The 24,722-nt window shown below is 44.9% G+C and overlaps 3 protein-coding genes across 4 annotated transcripts in view; 1 reads left to right on the top strand and 2 right to left on the bottom strand.

The window, feature by feature from the left end:
* Window positions 1-4,980: 4,980 nt before the first annotated feature.
* Window positions 4,981-8,682, bottom strand: CFAP141 (cilia and flagella associated protein 141). The gene is made up of 4 exons (XM_004388570.2): window positions 8,457-8,682; window positions 8,062-8,102; window positions 6,098-6,227; window positions 4,981-5,494 (listed from the first exon to the last, which is right to left on the bottom strand). Exons 1-4 carry the CDS (start codon window positions 8,487-8,489, stop codon window positions 5,393-5,395), a joined length of 306 nt encoding a protein of 101 aa, XP_004388627.1. The 5' UTR covers window positions 8,490-8,682; the 3' UTR covers window positions 4,981-5,392.
* A 190-nt stretch (window positions 8,683-8,872) lies between these two features.
* Window positions 8,873-16,853, bottom strand: CUNH1orf43 (chromosome unknown C1orf43 homolog). 2 transcript variants are annotated; one of them, XM_004388567.2, is made up of 7 exons: window positions 16,410-16,853; window positions 15,929-16,030; window positions 12,508-12,625; window positions 12,231-12,284; window positions 11,505-11,671; window positions 11,359-11,417; window positions 8,894-9,899 (listed from the first exon to the last, which is right to left on the bottom strand). In XM_004388567.2, exons 1-7 carry the CDS (start codon window positions 16,473-16,475, stop codon window positions 9,704-9,706), a joined length of 762 nt encoding a protein of 253 aa, XP_004388624.1. In that variant the 5' UTR covers window positions 16,476-16,853; the 3' UTR covers window positions 8,894-9,703. The 2 variants fall into 2 exon arrangements, with proteins under 2 accessions (XP_004388625.1, XP_004388624.1); XM_004388568.2 differs by lacking the exon at window positions 15,929-16,030 and having other exon boundaries at window positions 8,873-9,899.
* Window positions 16,854-17,685: 832 nt separating this feature from the next.
* The window catches only part of UBAP2L (ubiquitin associated protein 2 like), a 39,079-nt gene continuing 32,042 nt past the window's right edge, over window positions 17,686-24,722 (top strand). Inside the window, 3 exon segments of the mRNA XM_023742580.1 lie at window positions 17,686-21,184; window positions 22,645-22,722; window positions 23,287-23,397. Coding sequence (XP_023598348.1) covers window positions 21,095-21,184; window positions 22,645-22,722; window positions 23,287-23,397 — 279 coding nt within the window. The 5' untranslated portion in view covers window positions 17,686-21,094.

The raw sequence follows: 24,722 nt of genomic DNA, 5'->3' as shown, positions 1-24,722 counted from the left end.
AACCCGTTGCCATTGAGTCAATTCCAACTCATAGCAACCCTATAGGACAGAGTAGAACTCCCCCATAGGGTTTCCAGGGAGCGGCTTGTGGATTTGAACTGCTGACCTTTTGGTTAGCAGCTGAGTTCTTAACCACTGTGCCAGCAAGTCTCCGTTTTCCCATAGTGATCTTTAAATAGAACTTGTGTCCCCACACAGACCAATGGCCGTGCTCAGGGGAGGATTATCCAATAGACGAAGTAAGCACAAGGTTACCAGATCATCTGTAGTGAACAATTTCACATTTTTTCACCACATCAAAGATTCTGCTTCTAGGTATTGCTGGCATCTGTTTCTGTCCCAACCTCACAGCACCTTCCTACAGAATCAAAGCCTTTTTTCAAATTTACAATCCCTAACCGGGGCAGATGACCCAGTAAGCAAGTTAAGCACAAGCTTACTCGTGCTTACTTACTAATCTGTAGTGAAATTGTTCACTCCAGATGATCTCGTAGGCAAGGTAAGCTTACCTTGCCTATTGGATAATCCGCCCCGTGACTGTGTTGCTTTCTACTCTTCTTTCTCTCATCCTCTGCCCTCTCTTTATCCACCCCACCCCGCCACCACTCATCAAAATCATCATCTTCAACTGTATTCTCCCTGGCTTAGTTCCAGGCCATGTTCATTCTTCCCCTTGGAGCCTCGTTGCTGACAGGTGGCGGCTGATCCCACTGGCACCATAAAACCTGAGAATATGCCAGGAGAGAGGTGGGCACTGTTCAAGGTGACCCGAGCTAACAGGGAAGAATATAAATGGCTCTAATGAATCACTGTGTCAAGGCTAGGTGGATAGTGTTAATCCTAAGCCCCAGAAATGCAGAAACTGAGACGACCACCGGGGCAGAGGACAGAGCTGGAGTTCACCCTTGAGCACTGAGAGCTTCCAGTCGCTAGAGGTAGATAGGCAGACAAACCGTCAGGTGACTCTTGAAGGAAATCAGAGAGGCCAAAGACGTCTACTGTGTAGACCAGCCAGGGGAAGAGACTAAGGAACAAGAGAGTCTTGAGGGTGGGAAGCAGTGGATGATAACGGGGGAGGAAGGCTTGAATAAGTAGGAGGAAAATACAAGGAGAGGAGAGGATAAGAAAAAGAGATAAATCTTGTCTTGTAAGGAGGCAAGATACGGGGTTTGATTCCTAAATTCCAATTCATCCCACTCACACATCAGCCTTCTAGCTTAAGATCAAAATCTTCATGGGTTGCAGCCACTGGTCTTCCAGAGGGGGCCGGAGAGAACAGGTTCAGTAGAAAAGACAGGAGCCCCAGAGTTGAGGTAGGAACGAGTGAATTGCCAACCTCTGTAAGAATATGTTTGACATTTAGTTGGCTCCTAATTAAACAACCCAATATCAAACATATCATCCAGAAGCAGGCAGGAGAGCTTTGGTGGTCATCTGTCTTCCTCCCCATTGTAAAGAAAAGACAGAGCACATAAACCAGGCACCAATCATGGCTAGATGGAGAGCTATCTCTTGGGGAAGGTCACTGGCCCCTGCTCTTCACCTCCCAAGACAGACAACTCTTGCTCATCTGCCCTTTATGCCATTCCTGCCTTAGCTGCTCGCCTACAAGTGCCCTGGCCTTCACTGGAACACGTTGGCCCACACCAGGAGTCATACCTGGCAGGGCTCCACATCCGGGCACCTATCCTCAAAAACTCCCACATGGAGCTTCTGCCCCCTGATGTCACAGCCCCAGTGCCCAGAGGATCAGCAGTGTCAGCAGCTCTTCATCAGCCTTGCCACCTGTTCTCCTCAACCCCACTCCAACTGCCTTGAGGCTTTCCATCTTGGGTGAGGTTGGAGGGGGTGGCTTGTACATCCTGCTTTCTCTTTCCAATAGAACTCCTAACCTGTATAGATCTCGCCCACAGGATGGCTGAGGTTCATTCAGTGGATACCGTGTTGCTCTTAAGCACTACAGATAAGTAGCCATGAGAAACTTCCCAAATGCTGGGCCTCTTTCTACCACCCTTTTCCTTCTCACCTTCTCCTCATGTCCTCCAGGAATCCTCCTTGAAGTTGCCCTTGGATGTCCAGTACAGAAGAGTGACCGGTCTCACGAGCAGGGTCTGGGTTTCATGCTGTCCTCTCCAAGTCTTGCAGGCTCCAGCCTGGGCCCCAGAGAAGACTTCTGGTCTCCCTTGTTTGGCAGAATTGAAACTAAGACTATAGGAGACCAATGGTGAGGGAGGAAACTCCCTCTGCCAGGGAGCAGCCTGCAGTCCTTGGGACTCTCCTCCTCTTCTGGGGCTTTTAACTCCAAGAACTCCAGTGCTTGGGCTACCTTCTCCAAAGGTCTTCCCTGGTTTCTCTTCCGGGGATTTTTCTTCTGAAGAGAATCGGGTCTGTTGATATCAGTGGCAGGCAGATGCTTCTCTCCACTGTGGTGGAAAGGAACTCAAGTTATAGCTGCACTGGGGGGTGGGGGCTTGGGTGGAAGTGCAGGGTTTGGGGCAGAGGCTCTGCTTCAGCCCCCAGGCCTGTTCCATGTGTCCTTGCTCCCATTAGTCTGGACACTCCCCCCGCCCCCAACTCCACTCTGCCCTTGAACTGGATCAATAGCTTGTCCCAAGCCCGAGTCAGTCCTGTTGTGTGGCTCTTGCCTTTCATGGGAAGACTAACAAATGGACATACAGGCCCCAAGCTAGGCACCTGTGATGTTATGTCCTTGTTCCTTTATGGCTTGCAGTGGGAGAGGGTGTAATTTCTGTTTTGTGCTTTCCCTTCTTCCCCTCACTCCCACCCCCAAGTTCTCGTCCCTTCTCTGAGAACCTTGGCCACATTGGACAACCAGAGGCTAGAGAAGAGTCTGGGAAGGGACTAGCAGGAACTGAGAAGACTTCAGTGCTAGGGGCACGAGGGGAACAGAGACAGGGAATATTGAGGTAGAGGAGGAGCAACTCTCTTAGAGGTAAGGACACTTTGAGTGGATGGCATAACTAGGCAGAAAGATCAGATGGATTCAAAAGCCCTCTAGCTCTCCTGCAGCTGTTTCAAACAAGACTGAGTCCTTCTGAGCAGGAGGAGCTGGGTGAGGCACCAGCTGCAGAGGGGAAGAGGGGCTGGATGGGTAGATGGGTGGTGAACTACTCAATTGATGTGATGAGAGCAGACAGAGTAGACAGGATCGTTGGAGATGGGCTCTGTAGGGGGTCAACCTGCCAATACTAGAGCCAGCCTGGCACTGACAAGCCCTGGGGAGACAGGCCAAGGTCAGGAATCAAGGCAGAGTGGGTGGGGCGTTCTGTGGGTCCAAGGGAATAGAGGAATAGAAGAGGTTGGTGAGGGAAGGAGGTGGGGGCACTCAGGTAATGGATCGGAAATAAAAAGGGGAAAAATCATGGGCCGGGAAACTTCCCTGTGGGTTACCATTTATTGGACATAATTGCCACCTCTACGTTGTGTTTATTTAATCCTCCCTGCAACCCAATGAGGTAAGAATTATCTCTATTTTACATATAAGAAACTGTGACCCAGAAAGTTAAAACAGCTTCCACAAGGCCACACAGGCAGTAAGTGACAGAGCTAGGACCAAGAGCTAGGATTTGAACCCAGATTTGTCCAGTGTGAAAGCCTGTTTCCTGAACACCAGGCTATACTGCCCATAAAAAAGACGCAGAGAACTGACTAGGAGACAGATACCGGGGAAGGTGAAAAAAGTGAAGGTGAGATGAACCTGCAGGGAAAGAGAGGGCTGGGGAACAGGCAGAGCGAGTGGGAGACTGGGTCTCATGTTTGTGGTTCAATCCAGGCCACATGTATGTGGTTGTCTACTGTCAAACTCACATCACACTTAACATCATCACTTGTTCAATGGCTCCCCTGCCAGCCTGTGGACTCATGAGTCATTATGGACTAAAGACAAGAAGGCTTGGGAAGCAAAGGTGGTGGAGTCTGAAAGCTGAATGGATGTACAGAACAGAGGGGGAGGGGAATGGGATGGCCAAGAGGGAAGTCTCATGAGGCAAAGGGGAAGATACCTACTGTGTGCCAGGCACTCGGCTTGTTCTCTACACAGGTTATCTCATTCAATCCTCCTAACACTCCTTGGAGATGGCTATTATTTCCCCCATTTGCAAAGGGGAAAAATGAAATAACTGACATATGGTGACAGAATTAGGAGGTGAAGTCAGAATTTGAACCCACATCCGTCTTCAGAGCCTGTGCTCTTCCCTTGATACCCTGCTGCCTCTCCTTGCCCCTGAATCTGTGGGGTGTGTAGGGGCAGAAGGGAAGAGAAGTTCTGACAGCTAGGAGATAACAGTGGGGGATTCAGTAGGAGATTGAAGGGTGGATACAGCATAGGGCGGCTGCAGTGAAGACACAGCCCCATGGGGCTGTGGGAATGATGTGAGCAGTGAGGTTGCTGATGACAAAGTCAGAGAACAGGAAATAGTAATGTGTAATGGTGGTGTATTGGGGGGGGGATAGTGTGTCCCTGCGGCTGTTACTGGCTATGAAATGGGGTCTTCCGGCGCTTGGGGTGTTATTTGTATGTAAAATGGACCTTGAGTAAGGTTCTGTAGCCTGTAGATGCATACGGTTAATCAGAACTTGTCAGTGTTTTTCAGAATTTTGAGTTCCTTTAGATTGAATGTTCTCTTTCCATGCCACCACAAACCCCATCACTCCTAGTTCCTTATACCCGCTACGTGACCTGCTTGACCCCTGGAGGCACCTGAGTTTGGAACCCTCTCCTTCTGCAGAGGTGGGAATTCAGACCCAGAGGAAAGAGACTTGCCCAAGGTCTCACAGTAGTGGCCAAAAACGAAAACCGAGATCTCCGGACACTCAAGCACCACAGTGCCTGTTGATGAGCTCATAGCCACATTCAGAGCTACCTGTCCAAGTATACAGAAAAGTTCAGTGGAAGTGAGATTTGAGAGGTGGTGAGCAAAATCCAGGAAGCTACAGATTGAATTAAGATTATGGTGGCTGTGAAGGAAGCATTTTTGAAACAAAACGGGGAGACTCAAGATTTAGGGCTGAAAGAATGAGCCAAGTGGCCTAAGTTTGAACCTATAAGGGCCAGCTTTATTTGTTACACCGAATCAGGGTTCTCAACTCTCACAAGTCCGTCTTTCCACCTCAGCCCCACCTTCCATCAATACTGCGTATCCCACTCTGACCACAAGGCGTCACTCGTTTTCACTATTGTTTTATAGATGGTTTCTCACTTAGCAGCAGGGGGAGACGTGACAGCGAAAAGGTGAGAGTGGAAGGACTGCCTCAAGTCCTGGGCAGACGGCTAAAGCCAGATGTGTTCTGGGAAGGAAGTTCAAGGCTGTAGAGGCTCCAGAAGGCTAGGTTAGCAGGCATGGCAAGAACGGGAGGCCTATTTCAGATGCCATCATAGTCTCTCCACATAAAAAGCTTTGCCCATCCGATTTAGCTCCTGCTGGTACTGTTGATGCTCCTTTTCAAACAGCTGGTGCAGGGCAGCCTGACGCACCTGGCGGGGAGGACAAAATAGGGTGTGGTGTTTCCCTCCGTTTCCCACCCTTTCTCATTTGCTCTCCCTGGTCCCTTTCCCATCACTTGTGTTCCCTTGGACCTAAACTTAGCTGTGGCATAAAGCTAGGCACTAGCAGAGACTGAACAAGTGGAGGAGAAGCATAACCAACCTTTTTCCCTGGGCGAAGCCCCACGATCAGCGAACGTTTGCTGATACCACAAACCAGGAACTCTGGTAGACACCAGGGATACAAAGATGTGGCATGACAGCAACCGGGGACTCTAGAGAGACAGAGGTACTGAGAGGCAGGTGCTGGGCACCAAGAGATAGTTTTGAGTCTCACCAAGATGAGAGGAGCAAAGACTGGAATGCACTTTGGACTTAAAGTGTATCCCCTGCAGCTGGATGCAGAGTCACTTCATGAAAAAGTGTTTTGGCATTTGGAGTTAAAGAGTTGCTGCTCTGTGATAAAAGTGAAAACCTCAGAAACAAATAAGATGGTAACTGAGGGCAGAGACCAAGAGCCTGGAAACCCCAGTGGGCCAAAACACAGGGCAGTAATTAATGGATGAGACTCAGGCTGCCCTTGCTAGAACTCACCATCAGTAGCTGCTTGTTGGCTAATACCAGCTCCTGCACCATGGTGTCCTGCATCCTTAGAGTGGCATATGGGTTTCTCCTCTGGCTCAATGTCATCTGCCACAAACAGTGAGTATGTGAATCTTGCCACCTGCCCCAGGTATAGAGGTGGGGGTGAATGGGTTAGAGTTAAGTGAGGCTTAAGAAGCCTCAGTGAGGCTTCTTTACTCAGAAGCTCTGTGCCAGTGTCAGAAGATTGCAAACGCCTTTGAAAAGGTAGCTAGAACTGATTTAGATCCTTATGCCGTCCAGTCCATTCCGACTCCTGGTGACCCCATGCATACAGAGAACTGCTCCATAGGGTTTTCAACGCTAACCTAGTATGTATTAAGTACATTATTTCATTTAATCATCACAAGAAGCATGTGATGTAGGTGTTAATTTTCACATTATACAGATAACAAAACAAAGTCCAAGTGAGTTGCCCAAGCTCATTCAATGGCAGACCTGGGCGTCAAATCCAATCTCTCTGACCCAAAGGTTATATTCCTTCCATCACACCAGTGATTCTCAACCCTGGCTAGGTATTGGAATCATCCATTAGTTTTTTTTTTTTTTTAATGAAGTTTTTAATACATAAAACACATATTCCTTTTGTGTATTAAAAACTTTTTAATTTTTAAAACTTTTATACATACATGTATACACAATATATATCTCCACTGCTCAGACAGACCCTACTGACTATTTTTAAAAACCTATTTTTGACACTGACTAGAAAAGTTAAATTCACACAAAAATATATAAAAAGCAAAAGCTTCTATCCTAGTCCTTACCAACAAAGTTATCCAATTTTTTGTGCATCTTTTCAGAAAACTTTTATATTTATATTAGTAAGTGTCTTTTTATTGTTTTAAACATGGGATCATACATTTACGTAAGCTGTGTCACTTAACAATTTGGAGTTTTCACATCAACAGAGATTTATTTCATTCTGTTTAAAAACTGCATAGTATTTTTGTATCATAATTTAACCAGCTATTTTCAGCTTTTTTACTTTTATAAACAATGCCATCATGAACATTTACGTGTAGGTATCTTCTGGTACTTTGGCAAGTATATTTGTGTAAGATACATTCTTAGCAGATGCCAATTTAAAGGATGTGTGAATTTTAAATTTTGATTGATTTCATCAAATGTGTTCCTAAAAAGGTTGCTTTTACCTTGTTGTTGTGTGCCGTTAATTCCAACTCATAGTGACTCTATATAACAGAGTAGAACTGCCCCATGGCGTTCCCTAGGCTATAATCTTCACAGGAACAGATCGCCAGCTCTTTCCCCCTGCAGAGCCACTGCTGGGTTTGAACCACTGACCTGTTGGTGAGCAGCCGAGCACTTAGCCATTGCGCCACCAGGGCTCCTTCCTTCAACTAAAATTATATGCATTCTCTGTTCCTCACATCCTTGCTAGCTCTGGGTATGATAACCTGTGAAACCTTAAAAAATGTGTATTCCTTTCTCCCATCCCAGACCATTTTAATCAGAATGTCCCAGGTAAGACCTGAGCATCTGTGGTTTTTAAAATACTCCCCAGGTGAAACAGACATGCAGCAGCCCAGTCTTCTAACAGCCTTCTCCCTCCCTCCCTCCTCGCTGCACACTTCCCACGGGATGAGTACAATGCCAGCCAACAAGTGCTTTTAACTCTCAGGGGAAGAGAACCAAAACCAAGAACCACTACAACAACAAACTTGCTCCAGTTTTCCTTTGGAGAATGGGAGGCAGAGGGCCATGAAACCCATCCTCTATACAGCCTATCCTGGTGGGCACGACAAGGCTGCTGTCTGCTTGCTAGGACGGTGGCTTCTTGCCCCCGCTAAACCTGTTTTCATTTTGCGCAGAGGTGTGGAGAGGTGGCTCAGGAAGGACAGGCGTGAAAAGGTCAACTCTGGAAGGCCAGGGGAGGAGATAAAAGCAGAGGTTACCTGGCAACCATCTTCTGAAGTTCCACAGTTCTTTGAAAAGTCTGCAAGAAAAGGGAGTGCTGTTGATCTGACTTCATCTTCAGAGCCTCACCTTCAGTGCCTTATTGTGGTCAGAGATACACAGACCTTTTCCTTTCAGAGAGTGTGGTCCATTGGGGAGGTAGGGAAAAGAAATTCCTACTCCTTTCTCAATGGATCAAATTAAACATGCAAGTGTTGGAACAAATATTTGAATACCTACTATGAGCAAAACAGTCTCCTACTCCTGTTACTGCCTACCCTTTTGTTACATCAGGGGGTCTTTCCCAGGAAATGATCTACTTCTGGGAAACTGATCTGGAAGCCTCATCAGGGGAAACTCCTTCAGCCCAGCCCCTCCTCTCAATTCTGCATACCTCTTCTACTCTTGGCATCTCTTCCACAGACATGTCTACAGACTTGCTTGATATGGACGGGGCAGGCGCTCCCTCCTGTTGATTAGTTCAATCACTGGGTTTTCAGTAGTCATAGCAACAGTCACAGCTCCAACAATGACCCCAGGCCTAGGAGCTGATTGGTTATCAGGCCGGTTGCCTCGGAGACCTGAAGGGAATCCTGGTTCTGCAAGCTTCTATAGTGCCACAGGCACTCTGTGAGCCAGGGCCACAGTCCCAATCTCAGGATTTCTTCTGCTGGGGTCCCGCAGACTATCTGTATGGTTCTAGGTCCAGGTACCCATGGTCCCACCAATTCTCTTGAGGCAAATCCTCACACCCTAGTCTGTTAGGCAGGTACAGACAACATACCACATGCCTGTTTTATTAAAACACAACTGTAAAGGAATTAATCATACAGTTTTTTACTTTCTAACAGTTTGTTTTATTAAACAACCAACTTATAAAGTCAGACACACAATGCGTTGCCTTGTTAGGGGAAACCATTCCTTCACATTGTCCCACAGTATCCCCAATAAGGGAGGGGAGATAGGATTATGCCAGGTGTCAGAACAGTCTGTTTTATTCAATTTACTCACGACAGTATGGAGTAAAAGTGGCAGGGCAGCCTCTGCAGTTCAGGGAGAGCTGTGTTGTTCCCACACACCCTGGTGTAAGCTGTTTCACACACGACCCACTGCCACACCCGACCTCGCCCACCAGTTCCTGCCTGCAGGTCCCACCAATCAACGTGAGATGCCCCAAACCCAAACGGCTCCCACTTAACCGTGTACAACAACGGGGCACATAACGGAAGCTACCAAGCCCCTCATCTCAACTCTCACCTCTGGGAGTAAATGTCCGGAACAGGGCAAGTGAACAAACCAGATCAAAACCAGGTGAGGATTTTTAAAGAAGGCTTGACAGAAACACTTAGAATAGCAACTGAATTGAACTCCAGAAAAAGTGCTACTGGGAGAAAACAGTTTTAGCTGTTGTTGTGAAATGGCCCATAGGAAAGGGCCTCCAGGCGTGAGCTCTGTACACACGGGCGCTTTGGCCGGTGGAGTCTGGGCCTGTGGAGCCAGATGACCTGAGGACGGCCCGGCCTGCACGCTGTACTCCGGCGGGCTCAGTCCCCACTGGGAGTCCTCCGGCTCCATCACAGAGTAGTCACCAACGTGTTATAGTTGTCCTGAAAGCTCTTCAATTCCAGTCCCTCGGCTCCATCACAGAGTACTCTCCAGCGTGTTATAGTTGTCCTTAAAGCTCTTCAATTCCAGGAAGTGCTTGGCGCGTCTACTCTTCTGGCTGGGGGGGAGGTATGTCACCTGGATGGTTGTTGGGGAAGCTTCAGGGGACTGAGTGAGGTCTTTGGCTGCTGACTGGTGGTGTCGCTGAGAGCTCCCACTTCGTGCTTTGACCCTGAAGAGTACAAGGGGCAGGTCACAGACCAGATGAAGAAAGGAAAAATACACACGATCCGGGACTCATCCCGTCCCATAAATGCAACCATAGCCACAGATGATCTCTGTCCTAGCTTGTAAACTAGTCACTAAAATCCCATCTGGTATCTCAGAAATAGCAAAGAAACTTATTTCCCACCGAGTTCCTGCCTCTTACTCAACCTTGACTTTATCTCACTATGCTTAGAGAAAATTCTTAACTCTGCCAACTCACCTAAATTGTGTAAGCAGCTATTATGCTCCCAGTTCAAACGGAGTCTTTTCAAAACTCAATTCCAAAAAATAACAGCAGCAGCTACTGGGTACACACAACATGTTAGGACAGTATACTTGGTGCTTTACCAACCTGTGATTTAATTCCAAAAACCCTACATAGGGTGGTATCCTCCCTGTCTTTCAGGATCTAATAAGTAACCTGCCTGAGGTCACAAAGCTAGTAAGTAACAGAGTGGGATTCAAACCTAAGTTTGCCAGATTTCAAAGCCTTTACTCTTTACACTATACCCTGAGCCTTTTTACAAACTAGAAACCAAACAATTCTGAACACGTCTCCTGCCTGACTTCTGGACTCAACACCCTTTTCCATCCCCTCCATGTTCATTTTCGTCGCTGCTCTCAGTAGTTCTTACGAGGACCTTTTGTCTATGGGAACCAGCTAGTCCGTTCTCAGGGACAGAGGGAAGGCAGCGTGGACACACCCTCTCCCCTCCTGAGAAAGAACCCCATCCCACACAGAACACATACATTCTTTTCATGGCTTCCCCTCTACACCGAGCACTTTCGTTTTAATATTTGCATAAATAACATCACGAAGCTACGTTTAACCAAAAAAACAAAACGGAACAACAAAACCTGCTGCTGTTGTCGATTCCGACTCATGGCAACTCCCATGTGTCACAGCGCAGAAGTACTCTGTGGGGTTTTTAAAATAATCCCCAACAAAAGTCACAATTCCTCTCCTATAACACAAATCCCCAACAGCTGACTCTACAGTGTTTGGACAGGGTTCCTAGTGCCGTAAGTGGTAACAGGAATCGGAGGCCCTTATCTCTTACTTGTACTGGACCAAGGCACAAAAGGAAGACACTTAGGACTCTGGACCACGAGGAATCCCTGTGTGCTGGAAAACTTGGTTCCCTTTCCTAGGCTAGACCCATTCTGACATTTTATGGGGCTGAACAAAACAAAGAAAAAGACACACAAAACTCTTAGCTTACACAGCAGCACCTGCCCTCAGTGTGAGCCAGCAGCAGTGCGAGGAGCCTAAGGACCTGACAACTCACAGGGTATCACAGATTTTTGCTCCGGTTGCTTTATGGAAGTCATTTCACTGCGGGAACAGTCTGGCACTACTTTATCTTCTAATAAAATGGAGCCAACCTGCCAGTCCCCTTTGACATGCTCCCTTCCAAACTCACGCGGTGGCCAGCTCAGTCAGGGCTTCCTGGTAGCGCAGGTACTCACTCTGGCCAAAGACCTGAGGAAAGAGGAAGGAAGAGTGAGGATCTTTCAGTCTGGGGATTAGCTCAGTTCCCTGAAGAAATAAACTGGCCACCCAACTTACCCCCGTCCCATAGCGGGCTGTCTCATAGCCATCCAGCAGGGTATCGATGAGGGCCTTGCGCACACCTTTGAAAGGAGTACTAGTGTTCCGAAGATCTAACAGGTAGGAGCGGAAATTCTTGCCCATCAAGGAACGGGGATGCCGGCCTTCAGCATGAAATGGGATCTCTGAGGAGATGACAGTGCAGTGATATCCTTTTGCCTACTTCTCCCATTCTGTAGTCTTTCTAGTTAACTTCCCAAACTTACAAATCGGTCCAATGTGAGCTGGGGGAGGAGGGAAATTCTAATAGAATTAAGAAGACCAGAGGTAGAGCTGCGTGTATTTGGTGATGGCAACTCAAGTGTAAGCTATACCAATGATACACATAGTGCCATCATTCTTTTTACCCCCTACTTAGTCATCCTGACTTTAAGACATAAAGTATGTTTTGATAGAAAAGCAGTATATATGACAAAAGATCACAGAATAGGAAAAATTCAAGAACCATCTATCTTGGTAGTGAAAAACTAAACAGTGCCTTTTTTCTTTTTAACTGTAGTAAGTGTATATTGTAACATATGTACAATTCAGCGACATTAATCACATTTATCATATTGTGAAGTCACCTATCTTCTGCAGACAACAAAGTGCTACCATACAGCTCGTGAAACTAACGGTCTCAAAAAAAGAAAACTTAGAGGAGTTTCCAGGATCCTGGCACGGACCCTGTTGGGTGGCCCTTACCAGAGGCACGGATGGCATCCAGAGCTTTCATCCTGTACAGATAGTTGTAGCAATCTGTTAAGAAAGAGTCTGGTCTCAGGCATAATCCTCAAAAGATGTCTCAAACTCCAACAAGGTAATAAACTGCCTTCCCCCATCAGACATATACCCAGTAATAAAAGAGCCACAGCTGCTGGTTTTGCCAGCAGCTATGTTGACAACTCTGAGAGCCAAGGAATCTGGAACTTGTGGGATTCCTCTCCGAAGCCGCCTCCAAGGGGGAGAGCTTGCCACCTACTTTGATTTCCCTGGGTTTCCAGCTGTAGCAGTCTGGCGTCATCATTTGCAAGCAGCTGGGGTTCGTACTTGATATCCTGAACCCTGGATAGTCGACTATCGATCTCTTCTTTCAGATCCTGTTCAAGCAGAGCAAAGAATATACAGTTTACCTTGTACTCTGCTTTCCACCAATCTGGAAATGGAGCAGAGCAAATCAACAACTATGACAACAAAAGCAGAGAAAATGTAGCTACTGAAACCGTCAGATAAGATGCAAGAATTGAAGCCAGACTGGGATTGGGTTCTCTGAGAAATTCTCCAAGCTGCACATCTCTTAGCTAGCTCTTTTAACCTGCCAGAATCCCTTCAAGCTATTACAGCATCAACATTATTTCTGACTTTAAACTGGACCAAGAATCTTCGTTAACTATTATATAGAATTTCCTGAATTGGGAAAAAATAACAACGGGGAATCATTTGTACTCTAAATCTCTGAGGAGGACCGTGAATAGTCTACAATAGCTTGAGGATTATCCCACCTGGTGAACCACAGAACATCTAAAGCCCACTTCAAAATGATTAAAGCACATTTTTAAAATAGGGAATTCAGATTCGTGGTATAAAATCCAAAAACTACTAAAGGTGCCATCCCTGACTCATCCAGAAGCAACTACTGGTATCAGTTTTGTATCCACCTGTCATCCAAAAGACTGCCAGTGCTCCAGGAAATTTCTTGTGCTTAAATTTCCTGTAACTTTTAAAAAACTTCCACCAGGAAATATATACAAAATATATATTACACGTACATTTTGAATAATAAAAATCATTAAAGTGAACACCTGTATCCACTGTCAAGTTCATGAAATGGAACATTACCAATGACTTTGAAGCCCCTTGTGCTCATCCTTGATTGTTAAAACAGTTCTTTCTTTTCTTCCACTTGTCACCCCAAGTAAGATGCTTAGCTCTGCCTGGTTTTGAACTTTATAAAAACAGAAAAATACTTGATTTGCCACTTAAATTTTAAATAAACTCAAACTGAGTTTGAATTCACATACAATAAAATGCCCCCACTTAAGTGTACATGAGTTTTAACAAAGACACCTGTTTAACTACGATCCCAATCAAGACATGTGTTTCCACTGCCCCAAAATGTTCCCTCATACTCCTCTGCAGTCATCCTTCCCCTCCTGGCCTCAGGCAACACTGACGCGCTTTCTCTCACTATGCTTTTGCCTGCTGTACAATTTCATACAAATGGATTTACATGGTACCGATTCTTTTGTGTCAGGTTTTCTGGTTTTGTTCACTCTGCATGTTCTTGAGATTCATCCATGTTTGCATCTCATTTTTAACTCAAAAATATTTTGGAGACTCATTAGTGTTGACGAATACTTTCACTCCTGTATAGTACTCAAGAACACAAATATATCACTGTCTATTTTAATGTGGACATTTGGAGTGTTTAAAATTATCACGAACAATGCTGCTATGAATACTCGTGTACCTGTCTCCTGGTGCACACAAGCAACAATTAATTTCTATACGGTAGAATTGCTAAGTCATGGAATACTTTTATCTTCCTCGATAAAGTCCAATTATTTTCTAAAGTGGTTTTACTAAACTTCCATTAGCAATGGATGAGAATTTGGATGAGAATTTTTTTTTAAAGTAAAAGGAATCTTAATCTCATCCATATATACACGAACCAAACTTTTGACTGGCTCACGATGTACTATAAATCAATTCTATGTCACTCTTAGGAAACGCAGTTGGCATCTGAAGGACTGAGGAAATGTGGAAACAGCACTGTAGAGGTTTCAGGCTGTAACATCCTCCTTGTGTCTTTCCAGGTGATACGTCAGCGAAGAACAAGGGTGTGAGAGAGTAACAGCAACTTAATGAAAGATTAACACTAGCCTAAGAGTTGGGAGAATCATGTTACCAGCCTTAGTTCTTCAACTAACCTGTGGTTCATTCAATAGTGATTTATTCAGTACCTACTATGTGTAGGTCCTGGCTTTATACGGTGAACAAAACTGGCATGGTGCCTGCATTCTTAAAGCTTAACAGTCTAGTTGAAGAGGGAGGCATTAAACAAACAAACATAAAAGAAAAACTGAATGCTCTGAAAAAAAAAATCAGGGTACTACAAGAAAATAAAAGGAGAAACCTACTTTAAGTAATTAAGAATTCCTCGGTTGAGGAAATAACATATAAGCTAAGATCTAAAGAGAGAATGAAATGGCCAAGTGAAGATCCAGGGAAAATCATTCTAGTCACAGTAACAGCACATGCCTTCGCTGTGGGTAATTCCACCAGTGTACCTAAGCTGCAGTGATCAGAGAAGAGAACTATATAAAAGCAAGTTGCTAAAGGCGGTAGATACCTATACTAAGTGGAACGCCGAAGAAAAAAGATAGAGGTAGTGGTAGGGTATCAAGAGTTCTGATTTAAAGATTTTAAGTTGCAGATGCCTCAGACACCTACTTTATCTACTCTGTACTACAGGATCACTATGACTCGGACTCGACTTGACAGCAATGAATTTTTTATTTTTTTATTTTTTTTAAACCAAGCAAATACAGGGTCAGCAAAAGAGGAAGACCCTGAACGAGATGGATTGACACAGCAGCTGCAACAATGGGCTCAAGTACAGCAACGAATGTGAGCATGGCACAGGACCGGGCAGTGTTTCATTCTGTTGCATATAAGGAGGTTCTCTATGAGTTGAAACCGACTTGAAGGCACCTAACGACGCTACACATCTACTAAGCGTGACAAGTAGACAACTGGATATGTAAACATGGAACGCAAGAAAGAGTTTGGAACAGACGTATAAATTTCATCTGTAGATATTTAAAACCAAGAGAAGAAACTCAATTACCTAAGAAGAGACTGCAAACGAGAGTAAGAGACCATTTGGCTATTCACTTGCTATACATTCTTGGGTAAGTTGCTTCTTTTTTTGGCGTTTCAGTTTGTAGCATAAACAGCAGCGTTAGATAATTTATGGCACCCTTATAAATCTAGAGTTCTGCAAAAGCAGACCTCCTCATCATTCTGAGGCTAATTCGAACCACCCTGACCCCATCCTAAAATGAAACCAAACCGTACCAAAAAACAAAAACAAAAAAAGTCGGTAATTTAAGATGAATCGAAAAATATCTTACAACAAAGAACTGGGAACGTTAATGCAAGCCCTTCATTCTGCAGATGCCAAAACTAAAGTCCACGGGTGAGCTACGTGCTCTACCACAGCGGTGCGCAGATAAGCCAGGTTCCACAGCTGACAGTTATCGCTCAAGCTACTAAGGAAAGCACAATGGTAACTGGACATCAAAACGGGAATTAAAGTCATCCCTGAAGGCCAACGCAATCTCATTCCTGCCCCTAAAACATCTGGAGGACCAGGCCTATCCCGTGCCTTAAGAACCTACCTTGGGGGCATTGTGTCCCACAGGGACATGAGGTCCCCTTCGAGACTTCATTGCAAAGCGCATGATTTGCCTCTTCACAAAAATAAATAGCAGTACAAACACCTGTCCCAAAAAAAAAACAAACAAAAAATTAAAAGTCCTTTAAAAGACTATAAAAGTCACGCCTTCATTCCAACTCCCCCGATTTGGGCTCTCAGGGATGCTTTAGGGTAAAACCTGGGACAAAACAAGGTCGTGAAACGTAGGGGTGAATTTGGGGAAGCCTGTAGAGGGACGCATGGGGTCTGCCGCTCTGGAGTTTAACCGGAGGGTTCTCGGCCAGGGGCGGGGCAGTCCTGGTCGTGACTTAAGCTCCCAGGTACTCTTGACAAAGCAGTCAAAGCCAGAAAAAGCCAGGTGAGTGGGTGGAGAATGAGGACAGGGAACAGTTCAAGAGAAGGGTCTGACGCGGCAGCAGGCATGGGGTGGAGGATCTCCTCACCAGGCTCCCGTAGGCCATCACCAGCACGACATTCACCCCGGACAGCCAGTTACTGCTAGACGCCATGGCCTCCCCACCCCGCACAGAGCTGCTCTGGTTTACGCCGTTGCCCTGCCTCGTCCGCCCGGGTTCCGCCGAGGCAACGGCGCCGGGCTTTCCCGGAGCTCCCCGGCCATTTCCTTACGGGGGCAGACCAAGTGAGACCTGGCCTGAAAACATGGCGGCTGGGGGGGTGGGGAACGACGCCTTCCTGCTTCCCCCCGGCACGTGACTCAGGCTGCAATGGCACCCGGGAGCGGCGAGGGCGCAGACGCGGAAGTACGCCAGTAAGAGGAAGCGGAGGCCATCCGTGCGTCACGTGGTGAAGGCGGGGCCGCCGTAGAGGAGGCGGGGAGGACGCGCGGAGCCGAAGTGGGGTGTCTCGTGGCGCGGCGGCGCGCGCACGCTTGCGTGCGCGTCCCTTTTCGCGTCACGTGCCGGGGGACGCAGGAAGGCAAGTGGGAGGGGGAAGGCGCGAGAGCGAGCGCGAGAAGGAAAAGGAGGGAGGGGGGTGGGGAGGAGGGAATCTTAGATCACGTGACAGGGGCGGCGCGGCCCGGGGTGTCAGTGTGGAGGAGACTGAGGTAAAGTTGGGAGCGCAGCGGCGTTGGCGGCGGCGGCGGCGGCAGCGGCAGCGGCAGCGCGGCGGGGCCGGGTATTGTCCGCGGCCCCTTTAAATCCGCGATCTCCCTTTACCCTCCCTCCTTTCTCCCCTATCCCCGCCGAATTCCCCTCCCTCGGAAGGCCTCCCCGCACCGTGTGTTCCCCCACTGTACACCCCCTTCCTGGTCGTGCGAGCCCTAGCCTCCCCTCCCCCTCGAGTCGGCCGCCGGAGGTTTTGTTTATGGTTAGGTTCGCGGCCTAGTGGGCCGCGCCAGAGCCGGGGCCTCGATTTGGGAGCGTGGCCGGGGCGGGGCTTGGGGCAGCCGAAGGGGGGGGGCATGCGGCTAGAACCTGAGGGGGGAGAGCGAGAAAGAGCGCGAGCGAGCGCGGCCTGGGCTCTGCCTGAGGTAGGGCCCTCGCTGTCCCCTGGTCGGTGGCTGTGGAGAAGACGAAGGGGCCTTCTCTGATCCGGATCCGGCTTGGTTTGGGGGCGGCGGGGGGGAGGGAGGGCGATGGGGTGGAGCTGCCCCAGACTCCCCCATGTGGCCCTCAGTTTGGAGTGCGGAGGATTAATTTGTTCCGGGTGGGAGGTAGGGAGCCGATTGGCCCGGTGGGTTCCCGATGTGGCGGTGAAGGGGGGTGAGCCTTCCATCCTCCACGCGTGGGCTTGCGTCCCTTCTCCGTTTCCACCGCCTTTGTCGGCTCTTCTTAATACCGTTTCATCTTTTTCACGGCCCTAGCTTTTGGAATATGTTTTTACTGCTGTCTTTAGCTTCCCGGTGTCCGTACTATAGTTTTGGGTACCCCAGACAATTATGATGTTATCCGGGAAGCTGGACATGGAGGCCTCCATAGGGTGGGTTCTGCCTAAGGGACGTCACTAGAGCATTGGGGTATTCGTTCACTCTTCTCATAATGGGACAGGAATTCCAAATTTTTTCAGACCATCTGGACCGTCCCTAAATTGTTTCGAAAACTGATGTCACAAACAGGAGACTGCCTCTTTTCCACCATTCTTGAAATGTAGCCACCTATGGTGTAGGATGTTGTGGGAGGAAAAACAGTACAGTAACGGCCTTTTTTTGCTACCGTTTTTGCTTTTGAGTTTCCCTGATTTTTAAATGTAGAAATTTCTTTTTTGTTTCCTCTCCCCACCCACCTTTCCAGTCTCCATATTCTCTTTGGGGAAATCTGATATGGCTTGGTGGGAGGTGTTGAGGGTCAGTGACAATCAGCATTACCAGAGAACTAAAACGTTTTGGCTCTGTGTCGGGTGATAAAAGTGCTTTGAGATCCTACACCATTGTCCTTAAAGATTAGACTATCCCAGTGATTGTTTCCGTTGTGAACGGGAAATGTTGCTGGCATGTAAATTAGCGATGAAAGGTCTAAAAATGTACTGTTTTGTTTTTTTTAAAGCTCTTTGCTAAATGTGTCCTAACTGGGAAGTACTTTTTTCGTACTAGATTCATGTGGGTGGGGAAGGGGATGCAGGGGTCATTCCAACGAAGCATCTAGCAAATAAATTGCTCCGTTCTAGGCAGCAGGCTCACCCCAGTCCAACTTCAGAGTTTCTGAATTGTTTCACAAATTAGATTGTAAGCTCCCTGAGGGCAGTAACCACGTCATATTGCTTTTGTATTTCTTGAAGTATTGGACACATAGTAGTTACTCAATAAATATTTGTTATTTATTTTTTTCAGTAAAATTTCTCTGGCTATTTTTTTAAGTAGCTGGTTTTCATAAAATAGTCAAGGGCACTTCTGTTGAAACCTGTATTTACTCTCACACTGTACCCTTGTTCTCCGATATTTCTCACCTTATTTCCCTTAAATATTTTTGTTCTCTGTGAAAGTTTTAAACAAGATTCCTCGCCTCCACTGTAATAATTCTGGGTATGTGTCTGCTTGCTACTAAAAGGCAATCAATTCTGTGCCCCCAGTTGATCCATCCCAGATCACTTGCTTTTGACCTGTTCAGTGTTGTTACTACCTACGTGGTAAAATTTTCTTAGTCACACATTTCAAAGCTTGTAAGAGAGAAATGGAAGTTAATAGCAAGATTATCAGGAAGATCTCTTTTTTCTTTACCAGCTAGTTATGTGGCTTTCAAGATGAATTTTTAACATATTTATATCTGACTGGGTTTAGTATATGTAGTTGTCCATACAGTTTGTCTGCGTTATAACTCATTCTCATGAATTGAAGTCACATGTGGAATAAAAACAGTCAATATTTGGGTTGGGTGGGAAATGGCTACTTCAACATTAGAAACTTTTATCTTAGAACCAGTTTTAAAGTATAACAGTTTTCCTCTAATCTTAATATTTTTCTCTTGTTGATTTGGATCCAGGAATACTTGAACACCACTTTTTTTTTTTATTGTGGTAAATTAAGTGTTGAAACTTGGTTATAGCCTGGGAAAATGGATTACTGTGTAGCAAATGATCCTGTACTAGCTTGAAATATTTACAGGCCTTTGTGTGCACACGTATGTAGGGGGAGGAGGTAATGGTTAAAAATTAGCCCGATGCTGCCTTAAAAATTTTTCTTGGAGATAGAGAATGTAGGACTCTTTAATTTTTAATGAGCATGTCAAAATCCAAAAAAACCTGTGCAACCTATTGATTCAACTTGGTGAAGAATTTATCCTTAGGGAAGGCAGCTGTCTCTGTGATATCTAAGGTGAAATTCACTTTACTAAGTTAATTTTTGAGGATTTCTTTAGAAGCCTTCTCTCTCCTTCAAATCTAGCAATGTCTTGAGCAGTCTAGAATTACCCTGTATAAAGTTGCATTTATGAAAAAATTAAATATAGGGCAGAAAAGTATAAACTTGTCTTTTCTGGAAGGGAATAAAACAATGCAAAGTAATCTCTTATTTGGAGCACTTCATCATATGATGAATGTTTTCTTTGTTTACTAAAAGCAGCTGCTGAGATTGCATTATAAAGCAAAGTATGAATGAAGGGAACTTGAATTCAAGAGAATCTTTGCTCATTAGAAGTGTTATAACAAAAACTATGTTCTGGTTTTGGGAAGGCCCTGTGTGTTCTGTGTCTCTTTAAAGACTCAACTAAGTCATCTTGCCGGCAGTAATGTCTCAAACTTAAAGGCCCTTTCTTCCAAGTAAAACTCTGTGATAGATGCTTTTGGTTGGGGACACATTTGGGATTCTGTGTATATGCAGGTGAGTGGTGGAGGGTAATGTCAATTCTGGCTTCTTGGAACACTGTACTAGAAGACCAACAAAGGTAGCCACAAAAGTAGTGTGTTAGAATTATTATCCAGGAAACCGACATCCTGGGCAAAGTCACTGGGGCTAATGTGTCCTGTTGATGGCTATGGTTTAAAAAAAAAAAAACAAAAAGCCTGTAACATGCTGAGGAGTAGAAACTTGAGGGAGAAGGAGGCTAGACTTGAGATTGTCCTTTCCCAAGCAGGCGGAGGTTACATGCAACTTACGTAGGCGGCTTGTAAGGCAGGTAGGGCTGTTTTCTTAGGTAGATTGAGTACAGTGTTTAAATTTTTTTTTTTTTGTTATTTCTTTGGAGTATAGACTGATCCCCTTCGGAAGGCTTTGTTTCTAGGCTTTTCTATCTTTCTGTCAAAGGGACTTCAGATACTTTCACCCATATAGAAAGCTTTTGATTTGTTAAGATCGTTTTGCTTACTAGCAAGGGAGCAAAACTTCACAAAGTCTGCTTATAGGGGACTAGTAAGCAAACCTTGCCTGTAACTTCAAAAACAAAAACGATTACCTACTAAACTACAACGAGCACTCATTTACAAATACTTAATGCGTTTCTTACACAAACATGGAGTAACAGCCGTAGTTCCTTAAGGGATTTATCAAACAACTAAACACATGTCTCAGGAACACATAAATCTTTTTGATTGTTCCTTTGAAAAAATAAAAGTGCTTGGTGGTGAAGGTGCTGATGAAAGAGGTTGAAAACATTTTGCCCACGTTTAACATCTGAACTCTTTTTTTTAATCTTTCAGTATTCTACCTTGTAAATACTGTTATTTGTATATACTGTAAATGATGACATCGGTGGGCACTAACCGAGCCCGGGGAAACTGGGAACAACCTCAAAACCAAAACCAGACACAGCACAAGCAGCGGCCACAGGTAAAGAACCCGAGAGCTGTGGATCCACGGGCAGCCTTGCTGGTTGATAATTGCTTTCCATCCAGTACAGCATCATTCGGTGTTCTGGGTTATTGATTTGGGTTCTTTATTGTTTTTTAGTTTGTGGGTCTTTTTTTTAACTTAGGGCCTGATAATTTAATGACATATTGTGACGCAACAAGTTTTTTTGTTGTTTAATACTACATTATAAGGCTTAGAAAGAATGGGTCCCGTGTTTTCTATCTCTAAAGTAGTATTTCCCTTCTGTCATCTGGGCCGCTTTAGCAGTACATTCCATATTTCCTAGGCCTTCCACCTTGATATCTCTCTAGCCAACCTTTGTCTTGCCACTTCTTTCCTTTCAGATTTTATCCTCTGCTCCTCTTTTGCCTAACTTGGCTTTAATCTCCTTCGATGGTCTCATTGAGGGCTTATCTGATTTTTCCTTTCCCATGAGGAGCTGACACCTTCACTGTGTTCCTTCAGAATTAATAAGTGAGACACCTTTGAGCATTGCTCAGTTTTAAGTTTTAAGAAGTAAATTAACTTCCTGGATACTGAGGTTTATGTTTTCTTTTTTTTGTTGGTTTTTAATTGGATTTAGGTATGATCTGTTTCCGACTCAGTTTAATGTTTGTTGGTCTCTAATGTGAATGAATGACTTACATTTGGTTATGGTAAAGAAATTGAATAGATTAAGACTAGAATTTTCTCCATCTTTTTCTTTCACCGCTATTTCCAACTGAATTTCTAGCAGAATTTTAGTATTTAATCTCAACTGGGGCAGTAAAATTCTTAGTATGTTATAAACATGCAGTAGATACTCAGAAGATAGGCTGTATATCTGTCCTTAGACTAAACTTTGTTGTTTTTTCAGCCTTAGGAATAAGAGTTCGACATTGGTAATTACAGAAACAGGAAGGAGGTTTACACATGACTTTATAAATGCATTAACAGAAATTAAGGGACAGATGTTTCACGGTGGTGCTATGCTCCCAAGATGAAAGCCCCTTTAACTATGAACATTGGTGAAAAACGTCCTTGTTTTTTTTTAGAGGTTGTAGAATAGGCAGTTTTCACTTTTTTATCATTTTGCTGGAGTCCCTGGGTGGCACAAACGGGTAAGCTCTTGACTACTAACCAAAAGGCTGACAGTTTGAACCCACCCAGGGGAGCCTTGGAAGACAGGCCTGATGATCTGCTTCTGAAAGGCCACACCCTTGAAAATCCTGCGGGGCAGTTCTACTCTGCTCACATGGGGTCACCATGAGTCGGAATCGACTCGACGGCAACTAACAGCAACAACAAATGGTATTTGTGTTTTCGTTCCTTGGTATTTGGCCATTAGAAATAAGGAGAAGGGAACTGGGAAATGGGGAGGTTCGACTATGTAAGTCCCTCTTATTTCTCTGATCTGTTGCCTCTTGATCATGCTTTCTTGATTTCTTCTCAATTCCTAGGCTACTGCGGAACAAATTCGACTTGCACAGATGATTTCGGACCATAACGATGCGGATTTTGAGGAAAAAGTGAAACAAGTGAGTGTACCACTAATTTGCTAGAAGTTGTGAGAAACTACATCGGGATTAAAACCCAGTTAAATAACATAGGTGCCCATCAGGATACTTTCTTCTATAAACATTGAAAGAATTATGACCTGAAATACGTGAAGCCAATAAGTAAATGTTTTCATTGTCTGATTTACTGTACATCTTTGGACAGATACCTTGTTCAAAGAGGTTTGATCTTAATTTTAATCTCATTTGTTGAACGGCTTTTTCGATACCATCTTACAGCAATTTTGAGCCATTGTGGCATCTAGGAATGTGAAAATTCATGGTCTGTTGAAGCTCGAGTGTTTTAGGCTTTGATTCTCTATTTCATGCTTAATTGTTTGATGGTTTTATGAATACTTTGGCCCCTAGCCCCAAAGCAGAGGTGATTTTGGGAGTAGAATACCAAAGTGCTACAGATTTTACTTTTTAAGTCTGGTTTGTTCAGACTCTGCTTGTGTCTTCTTCCTTTTTTCTTCACCTAGTTTCCTTTTGCGGGGGAGTGGGGTACAGGATTGCTTATGACGGTTGCTGACCTTTCTCTTTCAGCTGATCGATATCACAGGCAAGAACCAGGATGAATGTGTGATCGCTTTGCACGACTGCAACGGAGATGTCAACAGAGCCATCAACGTACTGCTGGAAGGAAACCCAGACACGGTAGAGTGAGAATAAAGGGTTCTAGAAAGTGGGTTCCCATTCGGGAAGTTAGTAATACTCTAAAAGGAGCAAAATGGGGTAACTCAGTAAAGCCCAGTACCTTCTTCTCCAGGTACAGCAGGGAGCTTTGATGGATGTGATTTGCTGGAGGCTGCAAATACTAAAAGTATGTACAGTTCACCTCCTTCATGGGGGTAACAGTAGCAGGAGAAACAGATGAAATCCGTCCCTTCTATTGGCCCCAGGATAAATTATTCATTCCAGGCTAGTGACTGTTTTCAAGGCTGGGTTACTCTGAATTAGAGGTGCTATTTGATAGCTTTTGTTATTAATCAAGGAAGAGTTCTGGTCATCTTTTTTGTTGCTATTGAACAAAGTTACAGGCTACTTCATTCTGAACTCAGGACATTCCGAGACAGTCCCATCCATGTCAGCGTAACATCTCAAAATAAATTGCGTAAACTTACTTGTGTTGAGGTAGCAGAGATAAATAAACTTTGCAGCCTGTTAACCATCCCTGGAGATTATAGGGAATATCTTGGAGGCTCTCTTGCCCTGGAATTTAGAGAAGTTGCTTTCATCTCTTCCTCTCCTTTCCACTTAATGAGAATTGTAGGCTGTTCTATATTCTGTGTTTATCTTGTTTTTGTACCAAATTGTAAGCCAGTTAAGAACAGGGACACAACCTTCCTAACCTTTGAATGTGCCTTCAGTATTTAGTTGCAAGCTTTTTTTTTTTTTTTTAAATGAGCAATGTATCTTGAAATCATTTTCATTTACTCAGTCTTAACACTGGGTATCTTTGGTTGGGGTAATAGATACCGGAGCATGTGCTTAGCGTACCAACTTAATGATACTACAGTGTTATTTGTGGCTAAATGCTAGAGGTTTGTCAGTTTGCTTGAGACGATGGGAAACAATACTGGAAATTAACTTTTTTTTTTTAATCATTGAATGAAAATTTATGGATTTATTTTTTTCTAAAGTGTAGTCCTAGATTGAATTTTACGTCATTGACCTTATTTGACAATTCATTGCTTGGACAATCAAGATAGTACCTTTGGTTCATTTTGAATTTACTGTGAGTTAATTGTCTGAAGATTTTTTGGGGGACTAGGGGATGGAACTGCTCATACTTTTAAAGAAGTCTTAATGTTTTTATGCACAGGTCACATTTTGTTTCACCTTCCATCATTATCTGCCTACTGGTACAAGTCTGACCTTCCACAGTATCAGAAAGGAAAACAAGGGGTAGAGTGTAGGCCTCTGTCACAGATTAACCATTTACTAGTGAGACCAGTGGGGAGCAGAATCAGCTGCCAGGG

Source organism: Trichechus manatus, unplaced genomic scaffold (assembly GCF_000243295.1).
Source record: "Trichechus manatus latirostris isolate Lorelei unplaced genomic scaffold, TriManLat1.0 scaffold00213, whole genome shotgun sequence".
Taxonomy (NCBI): domain Eukaryota; kingdom Metazoa; phylum Chordata; class Mammalia; order Sirenia; family Trichechidae; genus Trichechus; species Trichechus manatus.
This window is presented reverse-complemented; position numbering and strand designations above follow the sequence as displayed.

Coding starts and splice junctions, on each gene's coding strand:
- CFAP141 (XM_004388570.2), bottom strand. CDS start 8,489: ATGTCTGTGGAAGAGATGCCAAGAGTAGAAGAG. Junction 8,103..8,456: donor AGATGCCAAGAGTAGAAGAG/GTATGCAGAATT, acceptor CTTTTCTTGCAG/ACTTTTCAAAGAACTGTGGA. Junction 6,228..8,061: donor CTTCAGAAGATGGTTGCCAG/GTAACCTCTGCT, acceptor TACCTGGGGCAG/GTGGCAAGATTCACATACTC.
- CUNH1orf43 (XM_004388567.2), bottom strand. CDS start 16,475: ATGGCGTCTAGCAGTAACTGGCTGTCCGGGGTGAATGTCGTGCTGGTG. Junction 12,626..15,928: donor TGGGACACAATGCCCCCAAG/GTAGGTTCTTAA, acceptor CTGCTTGAACAG/GATCTGAAAGAAGAGATCGA. Junction 11,418..11,504: donor CAGCCCGCTATGGGACGGGG/GTAAGTTGGGTG, acceptor CTCTTTCCTCAG/GTCTTTGGCCAGAGTGAGTA.